This window comes from Manis pentadactyla, chromosome 17 (assembly GCF_030020395.1).
Source record: "Manis pentadactyla isolate mManPen7 chromosome 17, mManPen7.hap1, whole genome shotgun sequence".
NCBI lineage: Eukaryota > Metazoa > Chordata > Mammalia > Pholidota > Manidae > Manis > Manis pentadactyla.
The window spans coordinates 55,036,083-55,051,360 of NC_080035.1; the positions used below are offsets into that span (position 1 = coordinate 55,036,083).

At 42.9% G+C, this 15,278-nt stretch overlaps 1 protein-coding gene across 3 annotated transcripts in view; it reads left to right on the plus strand.

Annotated features, from left to right (window-relative positions):
* FARP1 (FERM, ARH/RhoGEF and pleckstrin domain protein 1) overlaps positions 1-15,278 on the plus strand; it is a 284,581-nt gene that overhangs the window by 234,918 nt on the left and 34,385 nt on the right. For all 3 annotated transcript variants that reach the window (XM_036893886.2, XM_036893885.2, XM_036893887.2), the window contains exons 14-16: positions 10,018-10,205; positions 11,369-11,458; positions 12,501-12,634. In XM_036893886.2, the coding sequence (XP_036749781.1) occupies positions 10,018-10,205; positions 11,369-11,458; positions 12,501-12,634 (412 nt within the window). The remainder of the gene's footprint in view (positions 1-10,017; positions 10,206-11,368; positions 11,459-12,500; positions 12,635-15,278) is intronic.

Below are 15,278 nucleotides of genomic sequence, written 5' to 3' on the forward strand. Positions count from 1 at the left end.
TGATCTCTAGGCTTCAACTTTTTACTCTGTGTGACATCTCACTGCATCAGGACTTTTTTGATTAAGTTCTTTAATTTTGGAGAACCTTGTGTGGATTAAGAATTAAAATCATACGTGGAGACCAAGTATCGTGTAGACTTAGGCAAGTGCAGTCCTTAATAGGTAGGGAGAACTGCTTTTAAATATTGTGGGGTTTTTGCAGATTCTGCTTTGGACATAGAAAAAAATGTCTGTCTGCTCTATAAAAATGTAGTCAAATGTGAGTTGAGCGGAGTGACACTTGGAATACTGTGGGCTGTTTGTGAAGGTGATTTGTCCCAGTGAGTTTTCTCTTTACCTCTAATTGTACAGCAGTCTGATAATGAAATATGAATGAACAATAGGTATTAGCTTACACAGCACATAATGCAAATCATCAAGAATAAACCTTCAAAGCAAAACATTCTCTGGTAACTATTTCATTATGCTTTTTTGCTAAAGGAGTCATTTTTATTGAAAGTGTTTTAAAAACAGCCAAACAATGATAGTGTACTCAGTTCTGTATTGACAAGATATTCCATTTTTAGGGTTGCTCATAGAGCTTTCCTCTGGTTACTTTTGTACCAGCCAAGCAACTCAATTTCTGCTACTCAGCTAGTATTTATGAAAGCAGCAATCCTGGTGTGATTAATGATCCTTATGAAATTGGGTGGGGAGCGGGTATAGTTTGCTCAAAAGCCACATAATCCTGAAGTGCTGAGAATATTCACTAGTTGCCTCTGGGGAGCTTGCCCTGCCCAAAGAAAGATTCTGAGCAGTGGTGGGAGAGTAAACAAGCATTCTTTGAGCCCAGTGGAGCCGGTTGACTGAGGTGACATAGCCTGTCATTGCACAGAGGTCAGGGAGAGCCGACAGCCTCCCACCTTCCATGCCCTCTGGCTTTTGTGAGACTGTCCCCACGTAGTTACCTGGCCTCCTGAATCTCACTGTGTGGCATACAGCAGGCATGCACAAGCATAAAGACTGCCGGAAGCCAGGGCTGAGGTTGGGTGCGAAAAACAGGTAGCAGCGATGAGAGACCTGGACACTTGTTCTGATGTCTAAAGGATTTCCCAAGGTCTGTCAGCCAGTTTCTCTAAGCCTAGTGTAGAGGCCTGACTCAGCAAGGAATGGGGCTTCAGCTAAGGTTGCTTTACAAAATGGTATCTCAAGGCCCTGAGTGGAGGACAAACCAGGCATCTTCCAGCCACTCGGGGCTACGCCAAGGCCTCCTTGCATTAATATATTTTGTTAGATAGTATTTCAAAATATGTAAATTGCAGGCCCCTTCCTGGTTGATTCTGTTGCTGCTTGTTTGGTGGGGTGGGGGGTGCAAAATAAAATGCAAGAGATTCCTTTAGCATGAAGGAATGCATGGAATGAGTTGCAGAATGTAAACTGAATTGCTCCAGCTCCAGCTCCTCTGACAGTCATCTGTATGCCACCGGCGATATTTATTAGGCCGGCATTTAGTTAAAGGAAGTCTGCGGGCCAGATTCTTCCCCGCATGTGTGATTCATATTGGGGAATTTCTCACAGATTTATCTCACCAGCTTGTGCCATGTGGCCCACACTTAAAATGAATGGTTCTGATTTTATTCTCAAGAACTTCTTTGAAGATTCCAACCAAGCAGTGCTAAGAAGCTAGGCCAGCAAAACTAAAATATAGCATGAGCCTCTTGGACTTCCCACCAGGTAGGCAAAATCCAGTCTGTCCTCAATGGACTCAGAAACTTGACTTGCATCTTAGACCTGGAATCATTTGATTGTGTTGTTACATATTATCTAAAAGAAGGAAAAATGAAAATATTAAACCATTATTTTAGATTTTGTAAAACTGTTGGTGAATGTGCATAAGGCTCCCTCTTCATATCTATAATCGGTATTCACATGCTTTTAAGCAGCTTTTCTCCATGTACAATTTATTCCATATTTCAGCACAGAATGGGTCTGGTGCAATTGTAGCGATTAGTGAGTAATTGGATACAGGTAGGCCCAGCCTTAAATTAAAAAATTTAGGGCCCCTTCATCACTAGGTTTGAGTTTATTTGCTTCTATCTGAGTCAGTCTTCTTTGCCTAGGCCCCAACTCTTCCTCGCCAGAATCTGAAGAGGTCTCAGAGTTGCATTCCCAGGAAAGACTCTGTTTGCTGGATCTTTTTCCCTTGTAGTCTGTAAACATTGCTCCTCAGGTGGTCGTGAGCTTAGGGACTCTCAGGCTGGCCTTCCTCTGGGTTCATGGGGTGAGTCTATTTCTCTGCTGCAAATTTTACAAGTCAAACTGCAGAAGAGCCTTTCTGTGTAATCCCTGCAATACAGTAAGTTTCTTTGAGCCTAAAAAAGGTAATCATTTCAAAATAATCCATTGCTCATAGCTCTCTGATGAGTTTTACGTTCAACCACGTTGGCCAAATCCCTAAGAACAGATGGAAGAAAAGGTACTCATGAACAAACTTCTGGGAGCAGTAGGTGATTAAAAACTTTGGCGACATTGAAGAATCTACTGGCACTGCTTTTTCCTTGTTCGTTTAATTCCATCTGTTTCTGTTTAGTGGAGTGAAACTTAATACCGGGAAATGGGGTCTCTAGGGTGCACCTGCATACCTCTAACACCAGTTGCTGGTATTTAAAATGAAGCCATGACTGAGATCCAAATAAGCCTGCAATTTAAGATAGCAGTTCTCTCTTTATTAAAAAAGATGATAAATGAAAAGCAAGAAAGTATCCGTGGGTGAGTTGGCCTTGCCTTCTAGGCATCAAAGTTCAAAAGTGGCTGCCTTGCCACCTGTTTGGACACATATTTGAAAAAGGCTACTTATTGTTTCCTTGAGTAACCTAGAGATTTCCATTTTCCCTATGACCAAAAGTCGCAAATGCTGATTTGTGTGCCATATATGTGTTTAGGATGGGGTAGGTGGAGCCATGTTTTGGAAAAAAAAAGTATAAAATAAATAGCACATCACTCCAAAATACATAGATGACACTTCTAGGACCAGGAACTTTTTCATTCTTCTCCAGTGAAACAATTAAACATCCTGGTAGAAACAAGGGAAGAAGTAGGAAATCTTTTCCTGAAAGCTTTACAAGTTGAACAGACTGACTTGTCCAGGGTCCTTCTGTGTGGCCTGAGGAGTGACACAGATATCACGGCTTAGTCTAGAAACAGCCTTCAGCATCTCGTTGGCCTCTGGGGCTTGGTTGTAACTTCTCTGTATGGGTTCTCGATCGGGTGCTCTGGGTGGCTTTATATTTGAAAGTAGGGAGGATTAGAACTCAACTGTTGGCACGGGACACCTGAACTGCATGTGTAGCTGAGAGCTGTACAAAAGGGTAAGCGAAGGCTAGTGCTGTTAATGCCGGCATGGCGGGGGGGCTGGAAGGCCCAGGAGCTTGCTGCTGGGGCCCAGTGCAGCGATTCCAGAATATTGAAGAATCCTTAGGAATCACTGCAAAATGTAACACAAGCCAAGGGCACTGAGGACAGAGTGAGGCCTGTGTGTGCACGTGTGCATGGACGTGTGTGCGTGCGTGCATGCGCTCGGTAAAGACTATCAAACAGTGATTAACTGTTTTTGAGTAAGAGGTGGAGGTGGTAGTGGTGCTGGGCATTGGCAGACAGTGCCTCTGATTTGCTGTTAGTTTGGATTGTTAACTGGCTGTCAGATAGGAAACCGTAGAAGGGGCGTTTGGGAGCCTGCAGTGGGTGTGGTGATGGGCCTGTCATTATTCACAGGCACTTTCTGGCTCATGTAACTAGGCCGACAACTCCTTTTTTTCTGGGCCTCAAAGTTCCTTTGTAAGAAGTAAGGCATACGTCACCCTGCCTACACCGATGCCTAGAAGGACCGCAGGTCGCCTTCTGTAGTGAAGAGCACCAGCTGATCTCTCGCACACACCTGAGTGGCGGATGGATTCAGTCCTGACACTCACCCCCTTGCTGCCTGGAAAGTTGCCGTGGACTCCTGACTAACCAAATCTCACAAGCTTGGCCTATATTATTAATCCAATTCCCTTCTGTTCTCGCTGTGTGTATACTTAACACTAAAGATAAAATATCTTATTAAAAAATTTCTAATGCACCAAATTAATTTTAAAATAGAAAAGGCTGGGGACTTCATTCTCATTTTTGTCATTTGTTTAATAAATTTGAGAAAACATTTTTCTGTTGTTCCATTGTATGCGCTGTTTCATCAGCATGTCTCTATCCAGGAGAAAATGCCTTTTTTTTTTTCAACATTCTGTCTATCCTCCAAGCATGGTGTACCTTCTGTTCCTGCATTGCTGGAACACTGTGTGATGTCTTTTTTTTTTTTTATACCGCTGAATACCAATTTGTACTCAGAATGCCTGTTTCCTCTAGAAGACAGTGATCCTGCCCGCTAAACAGCAAGCTTTACCACGGAGGCGTGCTGGGGGGTCATGTTGGGTGGTACCCTGTGTCACTAAGGCAGTGGGGGAATAGACGGTGACTAGAAGACTTGACTTGTGTGATTCCATCTTCTAACAAGCCTGCAGTCTGCACGGTGTGTGCAGGGGGGTAGGGACCTTGGAAAGTGAGCAGGATCACTGTAGTCGGGGGAAAGGTGTCATGGAAACAGAGAGCATCTGTGGCAGTAGCTTACGCAGGGACACTCGGACACCTAACCAAAGGATTGGCTTCATGTTTTGATGGGGAATGTCTACTCAGATGGAAGTTCTTTACATAGTTCATATCTATATGGGAATTGTGTGTTTTTGTCTTATTTGGGGGGTGGGGGCCGGTGGAAATGTAGAGAAGACCTCACCTAGCTTCAGTTGGCTTCTCACGGCCAGGATGATGTGCTTAGTTTTGATGCGTCCCCAAAAGGTAGGCGTTCACAGGTGCTCTCTGGTTTCAGCTTCTCTCCATGGCCTGAGTGCGGTTTCTCAAAAAAAGCATGGATTTGTACCACCGGGAAGGTTGCTGGCTTCTCTGATAACAGTGAGTTTGGTGATTCTTTAAGCATGGAAGGCCAAACTCATGTCACAGTGTGTGCACGGTATTAATATCTCTTGTCAATCTAAACTGAAGAGGCTTTTACTTGTCCTAACAGGTATCTTGCTGTAAAAACTGTCCATTGTAACTGTTCTTTCCCACTGATGCCTGAAGCTTTGTCCTGAGTAGAAGATGGTATTTTTTCACTGTATGAAGCACCATGTTCTCCAGCCCAAACACTGCCGCCACCCCCACCACCATGTGCAAACAAAGGAGACTTCTCCTTTATCTTTTCCCCATGAATAAGAACATACGATTACATTCACTACCATGTTTCCATTGGTAGCATTTGTCCTTATTTTTCTGCAAGTTGTGTCACTGTTACTTTTCTGAATGGCTTATTGATGTACAGCCAAGTCGCCGTTTAGCTACTTGTAAAAGTTTCCTTAAAGGACTTTGGTCTAAGAAGCACATGCACATTATTCTCAACAACCCAAGTTACCAAGAAGAGAAAAACATCACTGTGATTGGTAATCCTCTAACCTGGTATTTCTTGTGGAATCTTGTGATTTCAATAAAACATTATCATCTTTTTTTCACAAATTTCACTGAGGCGGGACCCAGCTTGGCTATGGGACTAAAGTGAATTCTGCCTGTTTGGGAGACTACCCATCTTTCAAAATGGTACTGACCTTCTTTTTTGATAAACTGGCTTTCAGTTACAGACAATCTCCAGAGAGAGTTCACTGCGTTCTCTTTTAGAGGGAGATTATGGATATAAAAAGAGCCTTTTTAAAAACAGAAGAAACCCCACATCTGTAATTGTTTCCTACATGTGCCTTTAGAGCATATTCTGGGTACATAAAGTCTCCTACCTTTTTGAACCAAATAACAGGAGATAATCACAATAGATGGGTGGCGTCTAGAAGCTTGCCAAATAACTAACTTTATTTGGGGGGCATTATTGAAGAATCAGCACAGATGCTTTTTTAATTGTACTTTTTAAATATTTGAAAAGAGGAATTGAGATAGCAATCAGTATTCTCATTCAAACATTTTAATATTCAACACCTGTGGGTCACTTTTTTAAATGATCAGGTTTTCTAAACACTTAGGAAAAATAACACCTATCTAATTTAAAAACTGGAGGTTACCAACTTATGGATTTAAAATACAGGATGGTACAACTAAGTATTCAAAATGCCATTTTTATTACTTGAAAAATAGATTAGAAAATTCTCTTTTCACAGACTGGTGTGATTTTGTTCTTAGGCCTTTATTACAATTGGAGGAGGTGAATGGTCACCACGCAGCTTGACCCAGTCCCCAAAAGGGGGAGGACAGGTCTCAGATTGGCCTGTTGGCCGTAGACTGTTCCTGCTCCTTAGCACCGCTGATGGAGAGCTGGCCTGGGTGACGCAGCCAGGCTTCCCCAGAGCAGCCAGGGGAGAAGAATTATGAATAGTTTACGTTACAAAGAAAGAGGGGCTAAGCCAGTTTCTGGGCTAGGTGATAAATTGAACTCCATAAATATAGCAGTACTAATTCGAAGTTCCAAAATTGTTTGTGCCATGAGAATGTGTACATTTAAAAGGAATTTAAAAGCAGTTACCAGAAATGCCTCCCTTGAGAGCCACCTTAGTAAGCATTTCTAGTCCATGAGGATGACATAAACTTAGCCCTTTTGATACAGATAAATGGTGGGGAGCGGATGGAAGAAGTGAAGTATTTGAGGTTCATTAGCCAGAAATATCACTGAATACCTTTAAAAAATACAGAGCAATTTCTGACAAAAATAATTTTGTAAAGAATCAGAAGCTCCCAGTCTTTCAGGGTGTAACTGATCTAATCCCTTTAAACTTCTTTCCCACTTAACTACCTTAATGTCCACATGCTTTCTCAAAAGGTCCCCCAAAATTACCTAGAGCCCACTGCTGAAAAAAATTACTTTGTGTCAATTTGTCACAGAGAAAAAAAAAATGATAAAAATACCCAGGCATTAATAAGTTCACTGAGTAGCAATGAATGTCAATCACAATTTCTTCTCATTGCACCAGGGGCCGTGCCTACAAAGCAGATGACAGGTTGCATAATTTGAACAGGCTCGATGAGAGGTTATAGATCAGCAGTCTCATTTTCTCTTAAAACACAGCCATGTTTGTTTGCTTTTTTGTAAAATGGACTGCTTCAGTGAAAATGCGTTACATGTAGTTCTAACACCTAACCTTAAATATTGGCTTAAGACACTGCTCTCCATGCTTGCCCAAGGCCGGGCCCTGCTTGGACACCAGTTTGTGCAGACCTCTGTCACAGCAGTCTGGCTCAAAGTCCAAAGAGAATTTTCACTACTACTCAAGCTGCCAAATTCTACTGATTGCCCTCATCTGCGTATTTCATTGATTGCTGAGGGATAAATGAACTAGATGATTTTGTTTGGACCACTCATAAGTTTTCAAAGCCTGGAATTCTCTTGCACGGAGAAGAAAGGACCTTATCCCATGGACACAGTTCAGATTAGCAAAATCAAACTGAGAGAATTGCTGACCGATTTCTAGAGACCAGGCTTCTTGGTATTTATTGATTTATTGGTCCTACTGTTTTGATGTACCCACCAACCTTCCTTTCTGAGGCCCCGCAAGTAGGCACAAAGCCAGCTGAAGTAGCCACTCTGGAAGTGGAATTTGGCGACCCCGATTATAGCCGTTCCCAAAGTCTGGGTAGTGCACGCATCTTTAGGCTGGGTGGCTGAACATGGCAGGCCCAGAGCTGTCCCCTCCTCTACCTAGGAACGCAGGTTGTCTGGAAACTCACTTCTAGTGTCCCGCCTTCTGAATCCTGCCTCTGATGTGGTCCAGGGGGATTTCTCTAGATCGCTGTCTTCTTTGACAGGTGCTTTACCTTCTTGGCAGGGCAGACCTCTCCTGGACCCCTAATCTGACAGCTCATCCTTTCTGTCGGCTGTCTACCAAACAGAAGTGTCCCCGGGGGAGATTCACAGAGGCAGCAGCGATTGTCCTCTAGTGTGTGCACTTATTTTCTGCCTCGCTACACGGCGGTTGGATTTTCACCTGCTACTGGGTGCTGTCCAGAGGCTAATCGGCACTGTCTCCCCGGCCCCCACTCCTTCAGGCTGGCCCTCTAACTGCTTTTTATTCTTGGCTCCAACTCTTTCAATGATGAGGCGGGTGCTTTCTGTTCCACGTCACTGCACATTCCAGGCCCAGCATATTCTCCCTTAGAACTGCCTCACCTGATAACCGCGCGCAGTGTGAGAGCCGAAGGTAAGCCCCCAGGTTTGCCAGATGGTGGTGGGCAAATAAAAAGTGACTCTGATACAGCGTCTCACAAATGCATGAAATGTTTTGCTCTCTAGACAGACTGCCAGAATTTCTCTTCTTTAATTCCAATTTGTAGCAAATGACATTTTTCTTTGTGATTTTTTTTTTAAAAGAATAGTGTAGCACCTTGAAACATTTGCAGTTCTAATTGTTGTCACTATTTCTCCTTGACACGTTCCGATTCTTTCAAAACTATTGTATTCAGTTGTGCACTAGTGTCAATAAAATTGACATTTGTGAAGCAATTTCTGGCCTTTTTCTCCGGGTTTCACAGGGTTTGGTGGTGTGTGGGGTGCATGTGGCTTTCTCAAATACCAGGACTTCATTGCAATGACATGTATTAAGAATGCAAGGATTTTGATGGGAGGATTTTAAAAAATGGGAACTTCCTGAATCTGCCTTTTCTTTACTTTTTCTGATCTTGTTCTTTAAGGATCATGGTACTGACCTATAGTCAGTGGGCAGGGTTTTTGTGGTATTTCATGTATGTGTTGGTGATACAGCTGATGCACCTGGGACGGGGTGGGGGCTGGTTGTGGTTCATTCATGCTGGGGTCAAGTTCACTACCCTACTTGATCAGCTCCGTTCTAGCTGCTCCATCTTGTAATTTCAAATGGATTCAAATGAGAGAGAGAGGATAGATGTCAAGAAAATGGGGAAACCGCTTCACCTTTCTACCCAAGATCCTTGATTGTGTGTGGAGTAGCAACAAGCTGAAACTGTATATTGGAACATGGAGAGAACATTTACATTGTCTTTCCTTATAATGGTAACAGGACAGAAGGCTACTTTAACTTTGTTTACCCTAATGCTAGTTCTAGCAGGTCTACACTAGAATTACAAATGTGTTAGGTAAGAATATTCGGGTTGGAAGTATATTTTGAAACATCCCATTTATCTTCAGTGGGTTGAGCTCTCAATATTGGCCAAATTTCTGTTGGCAGAGTTTCGTGTATACGTCATCCCCTTTGGCTGACTCAGAATGGGTAATTATGCATTTTCATATTATTTAATATGGTACCCTTTTCAGAGGAATAATTGCCTGTCACTTTTTTGATTCAGAGGGGAAATGTGATGATGTAATGACCTCCAGCTTTGCATTTTTAAATGATCACCTTTGCATGTAAGTGTGATACTCGTGTTTCTGTTCTAAACAGTGAGAGACACGGAGTGACGTCACCAGGTATACGAAGCTGGCTTCTGTTCTTTGTAGAATGGGGAGTTAAGCTGCTTTACCTGTCTTTAGCTGTGGCCCGTCATCACAAGATGTAGTCTGTCCTGGGCGCACCAGTGCTTTTCTTTCTTTTTAGTGTAGCTCTATTTTCTAATCATTTCCCATGTCTCCTTGTGATAGAGACATTGTGTCTTTCTCAAGCAATTCATAGAAGCAAAGGCTGTAGTTAGGAGATGTAGTTAGTTCTCTTTGGGGATATGCCATGCTTTTGAACTATTGTAATTATTCTCTAAGCAAAATTCTCTATCGTTCATTCCATAACTGAGGCTCCATTGAATTATTCCTACTATGGTATCTTTAGTATTAAGGCAGCTGCAACTTAGGAAAAAAGCTAGAAAACAGTGAAGCACGTTAGGTGTGCTGTTGTAGTTGAGGTTCTAAAGATTTGAAAAATTGAACATTCTAAGTAGAAATCTGGTCCCAGAAGGAATTACTTTTTTTTTTTTTTTTTAATACTTCTCATCCTCAAACAGGCTCCCAGGCCGGTAGCCCTCACCTTTCAGAGCTGTCCATCAACTCACAGGGAGGAGCTGTGCCCGCCAACGTCATCCTGTCTCCCAACCTGAGCCCAGACACCAAGCAGGCCTCTCCCTTGGTCAGCCCGCTGCTGAACGACCAGGCGTGCCCTCGGACTGATGACGAGGAGGAAGGCCGGAGAAAGGTGGGGGGACTGTGTGCACAAGCCCGTGATCATCTTTTTTTTTTTTTAATTACAATACTGTACATACCATCAACTTTGCCATTTCAACCATTTTTAAGCATACTGTCCAGTGACATTACGTACATTTGCACTGTTACGTAAAAACATCATCAGTGTCCATTTTCAGAACTATGGCACTGTCTGCACCTGAGTTAAATACCAACTCCACACCCACCTCCACTAGCCCCATTCTGCACTCTGTCTGTGAATTTGACTCTTCTAGGAACTTCCTATAAGTAGAATCCTACAGTATTTGTCCTTCTGTGACTGGCCTGTTTCACTTAGTGTAATATCCTCAAGGTTCATCCACGTATCAGAATTTCCCTCCTTCATAAGGTTGGTCATATTCCATTGTGTGGATAGACCACACTTTACTTATCTATTCATCCACTGATGGACAGCTGGGTCCTTTTCTCCTATTGGCTCTTGTTAATAATGCTGACAGGCACATGGGTGTATAAGTGTATGTTTGAGCCCTTACTTTCAATGCTTTTGTGTGTGTCTCCAGGGGTACAATCGGGTGGCCCCTCTGGGAAGCAAGCAGATGGCTAGCAACAAGGAATTCCTTTTACTTCTTGTTCAAAAAGAAGGCAAAACTGAGGGCTGGCCTCTGTAGAGCGGTGCTGCCTGCCCACTGACCAGGGAACTGGGTCACCGTGTGTCACCAGCTGCCCTCATCCTTGTTCCTTTAGATCAGCTGCCCTTATAATCCTATGGACATCAGTCCTGCTGGCCCATAGCCCTCAGGGCAAAGGCCCCTATGGTTTCTGTTTCGTTTACTTCCTTGAAGACTATGTTACTTGGGTATTTTACTAATTAATTAGACTTTTGGACACCCAATTTTGAATGAATAGTCCTCAGTGGTGGCTAACAGACTCACTCAAGGCCTTTCACAGAGGGTATTATTTACGTGGAAGGAGACATTCCTGGACAATTTTCTCATCATGGAAATCTGTTCTCTTACTCTGGTTCCTCTTATACAGAAAAGGAGACTTAAGAGTTTATCGAGCCTGGATACCAGTTAACAAAAGATTGTTAGTCGTTTATCACTCTAGCTACAATATTCTTAGAGACTCATACTCAGCATTATTATGAAGTCTTGCTTCTTTTCATGCATTTTGCAGAGATTCCCAAGTGACAAAGCATACTTCATGGCGAAGGAAGTGTCTACCACTGAGAGAACGTATCTGAAGGATCTCGAAGTCATCACTTCGGTATGTGTAGCATTTCCCCTGAAGCATTTAATTGCATAATTTGTCTCAACTAATACTCAGCTTTAGGAGAGAAACTGGATCTAATTAAGTGATGGGTTCTCTGACTCCAATTAAAAGGATTTGGGTCCTGGATTATAGGAATTTGATGGCAATAGTATATTTAATTCAGAATATGCTCTACAAAAATTTTTATAATTGTGGTTTTTAAGTGCAGAGGAAGAAAATTTCTAAAGTGGAGAAAATTAAGTGTTTTCCTGTCTGCATGCACCATTAGAAAACTTTTCACTTTTGCCCACTAGTAAACATAGCTTCTTGTTTTTGCTTTGGGGAGACCTCAGAGGTGATAGAAATCTCTGTTTGCCTATGATAATAAATTGAGCTCTATCAGCAACATCTTCTAGAAGATTGCCTTTCATTATTTTATCAGTTCTGTTCAGTCTTGAAAACAAATTCATTGCCAATATCTTTATGACCCCTGGATTCTGGGGAAGAGCTGGTCATTGGAGGCCAGTTAGAACCCTCAGGTTTCTGTGCCTCTGGGCGTGTGCTCAGGGAGCCCTGTGGGACCCCGCCCAGCCTCACCTCCAGTGTGTGAGGGCAGGGGCCTTATCTCTGTGGTTCAACCACCCTCCGGTTAGTATCTTAACGGAGAAGCAGAAATGAAAGCTCCTGAAGGACTGAACCAGAGGGTTTTCAGTGGAATAAACCAGTGATTACCCAGTGGGTAATCAGAATGGACGGGTTGGCCAGAATGGACGTTTTGGTTTGAGTAGCTGCCCATTTCCAGGATTTGTCCTGGCTTCAACAATTTATTGGTAACAAATTTCAGAAAGCAATAGTAAAGAGATGGATGCTTCTCACCCCATCTAATGGAAGAAAGGGGAAGCAGTAAGCCCTGGAAGCTCCAGATGTTCCTGAAATGCTGCCAACCCAGCAGGAAAGCCCTTGTCCTCTAGGCCGGAAGCTGTGTTACTTCTGAAGAACTGTGGACATTCATGATCTATCTTTATACCTCTAAGGGTGTCCTGTTTTTACCCCCTAGTGGTTTCAGAGCACAGTGAGCAAAGACGACTCCATGCCCGAAACATTGAAAAGTCTCATATTCCCGAATTTTGAACCTTTGCACAAATTTCATACAAATTTTCTCAAGGAAATTGAACAACGACTCGCCCTATGGTGAGTGCAAAAATTATGTTTAATAATTATATTTCTTCCCATCTCCTTCTCTCTCTCTCTCTCTCATTCTGATGTTACTTTTATGTTCCTTGTAAGCAGCAGTCATAAGCAGAGATCAAAGCAAGCCGATTTAAGTTGATCTTCTCTTAAATTCTACACGTATTTAGAGCTCATCTTGAATTTTTTTTCCTATGGTTTACAGTATTCAAAATGCATGTTTTCTTATCATTAATATCACAAAATAAAGTTACTAATTACTTCTGGAAGGAAGGTGAGGGTGATAGAGAATGAGGCCAAGGAGGGACTTTTGGGGGGTGTTGGTAATAGGTTCCTGGTGCCGCTTTGTAGCATTGTTCCCTACCTATACGTCTCATGCAGTTTTCAGTACTACATTTTGGTGTTTAAAAAAGTGCTTTGAAGACTATAGAGCCCTGTGCACCACACAATACACTTTGACCTCGAACCCCACTTCTAGGAGTTTATCTTAAGGATACATTTTAATGTCTGAAATGACATATGACTAAGATACCCATGGCAGAATTAAAAGACTGGAAATAACCTAGAAGTCTATAAAGAGCAGATTGGTTAAAAATAACATTAAGTCTACCCATTAAATACCAAATAAAACATTGAGCTGGGGAAGAGGGTGGTGCAAACAATCAGGGAAAACTGTATACTGCAGACTGCAAAATCCAATGTACTGCTACCTAAAATAGAACCTTTTATAGAACATTCTTAGGGGGCTCTTTAAGGCCGTTGTGTGTAGACAAATGGGGAGTTGACTGTCTACTAAATATGCATTGGAACAATGCCAAGAGAAGGTAGCAAAAGGCTTCTACAGTGTTCTTGGCGGAAATGGAGCCCCTTGTATCATGTATCCTCACTCCAGGCGGGAGTGTGGTTTAAAGCGGCCGCGGGCACTTAGTGACGGAGGCCCTGGGTGAGGCTCTCGCCCCAGGTGATTCCAGACCATGACTTGGACAGGTTAGCAGAGCTGTGCCCACGTTGTATAGTGAGTGTACTGGGCATCCTGCTTTGTATGCTTTTTAAGGTAATTCATGTGCAGTTCCCTTTCCTGTGGTAGAAGGAGGTGGGAGATTTACAGAGATGCTCCAGGGAGGAGAGTGCAGCCAGAATTAAGAAATAGCAGGTACACAGAGTCAGCCTCCCTGAAAATGGGGACAGACTGAAATGCCTCTTTAGGGTCTTGCTTTAGGTTGGTGCTGTGAACACAAGAGAAATGCCAACTTTCAAAATTAAAACCAAAAAAAATTTTAACACAAATTGAACTTTATTTTACCTTCCCAAAGCTGACCTGGCAACTTCCACCTGTATCCTGCCATGTTGCCCTGTGGCTTATACAAAGCAGAATGATGCTTTCATAATGGAATCAAAGACCCTACAACTCTGAGAGGTCAATTAACCGTTTGTTTTCTGGCCAGTGAGATGTGTAAGAATGTCGTCTTACATCTTCCTGCAGGCTCAGAGCATCTTGAGCCAGTGTCACTGTAGCAGTTACCAGTCTGCTGGTAGTACCCTGGCAGCCGAGCATGTGGCTTCGGCTAGTTCCTGGCACCAGAGAGAGTAAATGCCATACTCTTGGATTTATCTGTAACTGTAAATCTTCAGCATCTGGTCTTTACCTGTGAAAGACTCACCAGTTGCTTAAAAAGCAGCCGCTGCCATTTGTTTCCCAGAGATCTCTGCATGTGTCTTTCAAAGGTTTATTATTTTATTCATGTTTTACTTGAAGATACCAGAAGCGTGTATAAGATGCAGAGCTAGAGATACAGCAGATAATCAATATGCGCCTCAGTTGACAGGACCATCAATCGCCTTGTAACAATGGACCCAAACCAATTTGATAGCGTTTACCAGGAATAAGTGCAGAAGTCTACCATGAAGTTCAGCTAGTCCGCTCCTCAAGTGCATGGTGAGGAAGACCTGGCTTGGCAGGGATTCAAGCAAAACAGCTGAGCATGAAGGAATGTAGTGGGAGCCGGTAGAATAACACGGAGAGAAACCAGTGTCTGTGTAGCTTTTATCACTAGCTGCTGCTTAAAAATTACCTGGAACCTTTGAAAAAAGTCTTGATAATTGGGCAGCACTGTCAGACCCGTTACACCAGAATCTCTGAGACAGAGGACCTGAGCATCAGTATTTCCTAAGGTCTCCCAGGTGGTTCCCGTGTGCAACCAGGTCGAGAACCTCTGCCCTAGACTGCCTCCTTAGGAAGCATGCAGAGCGGTTGCCCCCGAAACTTCAAGGCTCAGAGCTCCTCCTGAATACTATTCCCGACTCTGAGTTCCCCATTTGAAATGGGATAATAAGAGAAGGCACTCATTAAAACAAAAATAGAACAGAACAGAACAACTGTTGGAACAATGGGTACTTGATCTAGAATAAAGCTTTTAAAATACGATGGCTCTCGTCAGACTGGTCAAATGAAAAAGGGAGAAAGCGTCTTCTTAGTTGTACTGGGGACAAAATCTAAACAAAGAGTGAATTTCCGAAGAGGCACATTGTGTCTGACTAAAAAAGGATTTCCAGATATTAAGTGCAGCTCAGCCAAGAGAGGCAGGCTTACGGGGCAATGAGCTCCTCCACCTCAGGGTTTCTCGAGCAGAAGTCGGCTGTTTCCAGA